Source organism: Atta cephalotes (genome assembly GCF_000143395.1).
Source record: "Atta cephalotes unplaced genomic scaffold scaffold00018, whole genome shotgun sequence".
Lineage (NCBI taxonomy): Eukaryota > Metazoa > Arthropoda > Insecta > Hymenoptera > Formicidae > Atta > Atta cephalotes.
In genome coordinates this window covers 1,673,810-1,682,456 of record NW_012130082.1, presented here as the reverse complement: position 1 = coordinate 1,682,456, position 8,647 = coordinate 1,673,810, and the positions used below count along the sequence as shown (strand labels likewise).

Sequence of the window (8,647 nt, the reverse complement as noted above, 5' to 3'; positions counted from 1 at the left end):
TTGTGAAAAAAAATTTATACTCTCATTATTTTAAAAGAAGTTTGCTAAAGTGGCTGAAGTTAATTTAATGCTAAAATTTTACATAATCCATAAGCTCCAAATGATAATAATAATGTTGACATTGGTAATTATATAATATTGACAATGACTATATTACAATGCAATTATGCAGAACTATTATTTTGAGTCATAAATTCGCGTTATAACATTACAATTGGAAAAATTACGAAGAACTTATTATTGTATATAGATATCATGTCATATATACAGATAAATATTTCAGTGAATATCATTCTAACAATAATATCATAACAATCGGTTATTTCCATCACAGGATCCGTATCGAAACAGAAACTGAAACAGAGCAAAATTATCGACTTTATATTCCTTATCACGCGTTTATAATTTTCACAAATTTAATATTTAATAATGTTTTGCAAACATGATGTTTGCGAGAAAGCGCGAGCATCGCTACATACTCAGTGCTACTTTGTAAGAATTATAAAGCACAACGTCAATTAGAAATTAATTTTGATTCAGAGCAATTGGACAGATCGATAAAATAAAACGGACATCTTTTAAATTATCATTTATGAATGATATATGTGTAAAAGGTTTTAGTAAAGAAGACTTAAGGATACAAATTAAAAAAAATCTGTATATACAAATGTCTTGAAAAAAAAATTAAGAAGATTGAACTGAAAGTTTCTTAAAGAAAATATTTGTAAATCGTGAAATACAGGGCAATATGGATAAATTGACCTAATAAAGAATAGAAGTAGATATTAATTTTGATTTAAAAGATTAAGGAAGAAGATATTCGTTGACAAAAATGTCTTCGATTAAGAATCCAACTTTCATAAACGTCAATAAAATTTCCAATTCCATTAGAAATGTAAATAATGAAAATTCAATTGCAGAAAAATATAGTGAACAGAAAGTGAACAAAATAAAATCAGAGATACATCACGATTTTTGGACGTTTAAAATATTGATAATGTTCTTCAAGCTTATCGGTCTCGCTACATTCGCCCACCGAATCATCGTATACAAAAAGAGAACGTCATACACTTTTCAATATTCCAAATTAGGAATCGTTTATAATGTTGTGCTGAGTAGCTTAATGATAGCTTCGAACTATGTGTCTATACCATTGAAATTTACTTGGGAATACAAGATCAAGACAAGTTTGACTACAGCCATTTCGGTTCTTCAATCTATACTTGGTACCCTGATGATCTGCGCGATTTTGATTAGCTACTGCATCAAACAGAAGTCCTTGGTGCGGATCGCCAATCGATTAATCACCATTGAACACGAGATAGATCATTTGTATGATCTATATCATCCGCTCCGACGACAACGAATCTTTTGTACTATGATCATCGTTTGCACCTTGAAGATTTGCCTTCTGATACTTCTCCTATTCAATGATAATCTGGCCTTGGGTACGGGCCCAATCTCATGGCTAACAGACATTCTGCCGACATTTCACATGGGTTGGCTACTGATACAATACTTCCTGTTGGTGACGGTCATTCAGACAGATTTTGCTGATGTTAATCGAGCGATACAAAGTCTCATTGGAATCAATACACCTGATCTTCAACTGCAGTCTCTCTATCAAACACGTCGTATCATAGTCAACAATTCGATCGTCCATCAACTTTTGCAACTGCGAGATGTGCATTGTCATCTCTGTGAAATCTCTGAGGATGTGTCGAGTTTTTATTCACTTCCAGTATTATTCGGCATCATTTTTCTCTTTCTTACACTAACATATAATGGTTACTTTCTTTTTTGGATTGTGATGATAACTGATGATATCTTAGAATATGACACTCTTAGTAATACCATCGTCTGGCTAATATTTCTGATTTATCCCATCTTTCTCCTTACCAATAAAATTACCAAAATTTTAATCGAGGTAAAATAATCAATATAATAAGATTGCATTTTAATCAGATCGTTTTAATTGATGAAACAAAATATTTTTATCAGTAAATAAAAACCTAAATATTTTACAAAATATTTTACAAAATGTTTCAATTACAAATTTATAAATTTTTTTTGTATAGATTGAGAAAACGGGCAATATAGTACATGATCTTTTAAACTGTGCAATCGGGAAAGACAAAAAAGCAGAGGTAAAAAATAAAGATTAGATAAAACTTTTTCAGAAACGATATTCGTCGTATCGACATTTATCATAGATATGTTACAGCTCAAGAAATTTTCGCTTCAATTGCTACATCGCAAAATACAGTTTACAGCTAACGGATACTTTATGCTCGATAATACTTTTCTGCATTCGGTGAGAATATTTAAAATGTCCTATAAGTAATATAAATTAAATTTTTTTAATTAATAGTTCTGATTATTTTTTTTAGTTAACTGGTACAGTGATGACATATTTGATAATACTTGTGCAATTTCAAATGGTAAGCTCGCGTTCATCGATCAGACAGCAATGTAACAATACAGGGAGAAGTTAATAATTTATTTATTTATTATTAATTTATTTATTATTAATTTAAAATAAGGAGCAGAATAAATTAAAGATAAGAAAAAATATAATGAGTATTATGCGTTTTGCGAGTTTCTTCCGTGTCCATCAGGGCGAGGAGCAGCCTGATACTGATGAACTGTAAGGTTCACGAAACGTTGGCTTATTCTAAGAATGGATCTGGACATGGAGTAGAAACCCGCGATACGCATAATCTTTGTATAGGAAGGACCCGTGGAAGTTTCAAGAATATATAATGAGTAATATCGAAACTTCTTAAATTGGAATTTAAAATCCAATTAAATGCAATTAATAAACACATAGAATTGCAGTTCTGAAATTTCTTATTGTAACTTCTTAAGACATACAATCAGTTTTGATTTGTAAAATTAGAAAACAAAAAATGTAAATATATATATTGTATTTGAATTAATATTGTTAATTAATTTATTTAACAATTAAATTGATTAAGACTCGATAGAATCAATTAATAATATTAATTTTACTTAAATAAAAAATTATTGAGAAAAACTATTTGATTTTTAGTAATTAATATCTTATTAACTATTGTGAAAATTGTAAAATAGTAGAGGACTTTTTGATTCAATTTGGTCTTTTCTATATCAGCATATAAAATATTTGACAATTATTCTGGGACATCCTATATAGGTACACATTTTATGATGTATGTATTTTGTAATAGGAAACAGTAAATCTTTTAGTTTTAATTGCATATTATTTATTTAAAGTAACACAGCATGATTAAAGACATAATGACAGGCATTAGCTACTTTCCTTGTCAACTCGGAAACTAATTTCCGAGACGCAGTCTTTTCTACCTAATCACAACCATTTAATACTACATCGGCGAGTATAGCCCATCCACCAAATCGAATGACCACCATGAATTTCGCTGCGATGTAACGCATGAAACGTAATCTTATAAGATCATTGGGAGAGATATATTTCTCCTAACTTATTGAAGATCACCATTGAAACGCATTAGCACACATATCATACATTTTTTATTAGATTACTCTTATATTATACATTATATTCATGAATTTTATTATTTGCACGTTTATTTTTGCACCTAAGATTGCGGTTTGCCTTCCCTTCTCTTTCGTATTTATCTCATTATGATACAATATTCAGGACTCCAAATATTACTTCATAGAGAGTTAATATTGTTTAATCTTCGCTTAATGAATATATTTTATGTGTGATTTTAAATAATTCATATACGTAGGTTTACGCATTCTTTACATAAAAATACTTAAATGTATACGCAACATTATTTTCCAATACGATATAAATGTATCATATTGTTTTAACCAAGGATGGGAAGTAACACGTGATGCGCCGGTTCTACTATAAGAATCATAGACGGTTGTGGAGTTTGAAGTCAGGAAATTGACTAATCATAGTCGATTGTTCTACTCATTTGACTCTGATTGATCAATTTCCTATGACTTAAGATTCTGTGATCGTCTGCGACTCTTATTGTAGATCTCGCATTACCGTTATTTTTTATAGCAATAATCTTGTATTTACTTTACAACTTCTTTTCCATGACAGTAACGATAATGCTAAAGAAAGTTACTTTTGAAGAATAACTTGTTACCATTATGCGTTTTCTAATAAACAATTAACTTATTATTTCACATTTCACATGCATAAAAGTAATGCATTACTTTATGTCGTCACGCAATTCATTAGTAACGAGTTACTTTTCGTATGATTTGTCCAACTTTGACGTTATCATTACCATCATGAAAAATTGTAAAATCATTATCAAATTGTTATTATAGAAAAAATAAAGATAAGAATAACGGCATTACAAGTAACGCCTTATTTCCTATTCTTGGTTTAAATTCCCTTGTGTCTGCTTACGAGTTAAATACATATATTGTAAAACGTAATCTTTTTTATTCCATGGCGTTAAAATATATTTTCTCAAACTACCTGTGAGCAAAAAAATGGATATATAAAAACATATATATATCATGAATGTTTTGCCTAATCAGTTTTCTAAAAATTTTATATGAATATTTACGTGATAAAATGATTGCATTTTGATAATTAGCCGAATTGAGGAGTCAAATTTTTACTAATCCTTTAATCCTTTATGAAATCCTTAATTATCTATCACAGATTGTTTGAGAAAAGATTTGTTCTATTTAATACACTCTGGATTCGTACAAGTTACTTGTTAATGCAAATATTCGATCGAAAAACTTCAAAATTATTTATCTCTGTTATGTTTTGTAAGTTTAATATAAAAAATGGATTATAATCTAATAAATTATTTTTTACTATAAACTACATTGAAAAATAATTTCTTTTAGGAATAGCATTAAGAATTTTCATTTAATTAATTTAAATAACAAACTTATTCTTAATTAACAAATAACTGTTTACATTATTTAACAGAATATTTCATTGCTATTTAGGAAATAGTTTATGGTTAAATAATCACCTAATAAATATTATGTATCGTAGAATATACAGAGATTGATGATATTTTTTTTCTTTAATTACGAACAATAACATATCCTTTAAGGGACTGTTTTTATCATTCTATACATTGTATGTATTTCTTTATAATAGTATATATAATGTAAAATTTTTGTAAAAAATCTTGTGATAAAGAAATTAATTTCACTATAATTAGAATCTTTTTAATATTGTCATAATTGGATATGCCCAAATATTGAAAAAGTTATGATAATAGAAAATTTTGAAATTCAACGCGCAAAATCTTGGCTAGACTAAAATTTTAAAAAGTAACAGAAATCTGCTATGTATTTTTTAATAAGTATGTTTGAGAATAAACTTTTTTATCTAAACTAATAGAGTATTAGTAAGAAAGCATTTCTTTCAAGTTAGTTTCGATTATTTTTATAAGACAAGAGATTATTTTTTATAAATGTTTCGAAGAGGATTGTTCCATAGTTCTTCATTGAAAGGCCTCTTGTAAATGTTGCAAAATAATAGTATTTTTTTAAGTCAATAAAATTATTCTGTATTTTGGGGATAAAGAACAAATTTATACATATTTCTTTTCTTGTTTTTTGTTTTTCAAATAGTATTCTTATCGGTCCTCAAGATATTGTATTAATATTATTAGAGAAAGTGAATAAAAAATATTCAAGCATAATTTTTTTCATAAAAGCTATTATAATCTAAAATTTTTGTCTTTTTAAAGTGTATTACTAGCTTGCAATAATAAGAGTAAGAGATATCCCTCGAAAGAAGTATATGTATTCGTATTACAGATTGTGGGGTTTCTTTGGCATATATACACAGTATCATTACAAAGTTACTTGAACTACTTAATCGTTATATGCAGGGTCAAATATTATTGCGTGATAACACAATATTCTTGCTTAATTTTTATGATTTATATAATATTATATAAACAGAATTTGACATATATGTTAAACTTAAAATTATAGTTATTAATATTCAAATATTCGAATAATTACAACTTCATACACACACTCGATTATTCGACTTATGGTATTTGGACATCTGCGCAATACTATGCTACTATTATTATACTATTATTATACTATTATTTATTTCATTCATATTTATAAGAGTGAAAATTATCGATATTAATCATTCGAATATTTGAATGTATTGGAATTTGAATAATTCGCCAGAAAGAGTGATTTTTCGTGAAAATTCTAATTTTATTTTGCAATTCGCATGTTTTATAAATGCCACGTATGTATTCGTTTAGTATCATATCACGATTTGGAAAAATGTGCGTTTTTCACAACTTTCTAGCATAATTCTTATTGACTCATAAATCAATAATTGTTGTCAATCTAGAATTCTAGACCATATTATCTAAAGAAGATGCATAGCAGTATAAGAGATCTTTTTAGATTTTATCATATTTTATTTGCCATTGTTACATTAAACGTAAAAACATCTATATGCTTATTATTAATTATGCGTTTTTCCAATTATTTGGAATTTTTTCCATTTTTTTTCTCATTTTTCGTTTTCTTTCACGTATTTTTGCAATTCACATGCAATATTAATGAAATAGAAATAGAATTGGTTGTTACATAAATAATTACTAAAATAGACTGTTTTGTAATAATATATACGACTGCTTTAACGAAGATGAGAAATAAACTTTCATAAAATCACAATTGAATTTATTGAATACTATTGGCGAATCTTCGAATGATTGAATTTTATGTACAAACATGTTGAGACTATGAATGAGGATCTCATTTACAGTTGTGTATAAATTGTAATGTACTCGCGAAGAGCAACGTGCATTGTTTGATATATATAATACAAATATTATTCAATTAAACGTAATAGATAAGACATTTGTAGAAGAGTACAAGTTCATGAGAATTAAATGGCATGATCTATGACTCTCATCTTATGTATGTTATGTCGGTTAAATGACAATTCAGAAAGAGATTGCAGAGTAAAAATTCTCTAAAGATGAAAGTTTTGAAACGATTGAATAAAAAACTAATATATTGCATTAGCATTTGTTTTTGGTATCCTCTTGTTAAACGGAAGTTTCGGCTGAGGTAGTACCATTTGTTTTTAAAGGACTGATGCTTTCCTTGGATCGTATTAAATCTACCTGAAATCGAAAGTATATATTAATTTTTTAAGTTATCCTTATGATTTCTTTTAATAAATTTTTTTCAATAGTCTTCCTTATATGCTTTTCCTAGAAAAAGCGAGTAATATATAAAATATTGAATTGCGTTTATTGATTAATTATGATTTCATAAATTATCTAAGAATTTATAAAATTTTCATATTACGTCATATAATTAGAAAGAGATACAGATATTTTATATGCAACACATATATATATTATATATACTAGATATGTATAATAAATGTATATATACACAGATTATTCCATTTAAACCCGACGGCACACCATTTTTACGTATTTAGTACTGTATTGTGCACTGCTGCTAATACGATAACAAGTACGCAAATTCAGCTAGTAATCCAGCAGAAAAAAAAATCGTCTGCCAGCTTTATATGACTATTTTTTGTATCTTTAAATAAAAAAATATGTATTAGACAAAGGTTGTATGACTTATCGAAGCACAAATAAAGATAAAATAGATTTTTCATTATCAGTTGGAAGTTATGACAATTTTTTAAATGGAATAATATAATTTTTTTGTATAATATTTTTTCTAATTATTCTAAATGTAAAAGTAAAGATAGAAAAGTAGAGATATTAAAGAATCTCAAAAATCAATGGTTTACGAGATATTTCGTATTTTATTCCAGCATATTTTGACATAAAATATAAATATCTTTTAATAAACTATTAATTTTTTGACAATCGTATTTATGCATACAATTGACCTTAATGCCCAGCCAAAAATAATAATGGAATTGATTAAACGTCGTTAAATTATCAAATTGATATGGATTCAATATCGAAATTATCAAATTGACGTGGAATCGACATCGATTCCATTATCATTTCTGGCTGAGTACTCTTATGTATAGAATAACAAATCAATTCATGAAAATACATAATTGATTTTCAAAAAAAATGTACAATTTATTAAATGCAACAAGGGATGATCGCATTAAGTCGGACTTTTTGTGTATATTACGTATAAAAAAATAAATAAATATATAGACAAAAGATACATATACTAAAATATTATATAGCTAAACTGTATACAGTATATCATAAATACATGTACCTATATGCTATATTTTTTGAAAATTATTTTTTACTTATAATAACATTTTTTTCTTTTTTAATATCCCATAATGGATCAATTTTAATGACAATTTTATTCTAGAAAATTTATACTAAATAAATTTACAATAAGTAGTAAATTTACAATAATAAATTTTTTATATATGCATCTTGTCAATATAACGAAGAGATAAAATTTTTTAATGTTTCATGCAAAAAAGCGATTAAGGCTGAAAGCAATCAAAGAAAGGAACATGCGATTAGAGAGAGAGAGAGAAAGAGAGAGAGAGAGAGAGAGAGAGAGAGAGAGAGAGAGAGAGAGAGAGAGAGAGAGTTAGTATATTATTATAGTAGTAGTAAGTAAGTTATTATTACTAGTTTACTTTACTTAATTAATTTAATTTAGTTTAGTTTTA

The 8,647-nt window shown here is 26.9% G+C and overlaps 2 protein-coding genes across 3 annotated transcripts in view; one reads left to right on the top strand and one right to left on the bottom strand.

The window, feature by feature from the left end:
- Nucleotides 1–1,123: 1,123 nt before the first annotated feature.
- Nucleotides 1,124–2,495, top strand: LOC105618875 (putative gustatory receptor 28a). Its single transcript, XM_012200406.1, has 4 exons — nucleotides 1,124–1,927; nucleotides 2,079–2,147; nucleotides 2,225–2,314; nucleotides 2,391–2,495. Exons 1-4 carry the CDS (start codon nucleotides 1,124–1,126, stop codon nucleotides 2,493–2,495), a joined length of 1,068 nt encoding a protein of 355 aa, XP_012055796.1.
- Nucleotides 2,496–7,052: 4,557 nt separating this feature from the next.
- Nucleotides 7,053–8,647, bottom strand: part of LOC105618734 (sodium-driven chloride bicarbonate exchanger) — a 33,765-nt gene continuing 32,170 nt past the window's right edge. For both annotated transcript variants that reach the window (XM_012200265.1, XM_012200266.1), the window contains one exon: nucleotides 7,053–7,130. In XM_012200265.1, the coding sequence (XP_012055655.1) occupies nucleotides 7,053–7,130 (78 nt within the window). The remainder of the gene's footprint in view (nucleotides 7,131–8,647) is intronic.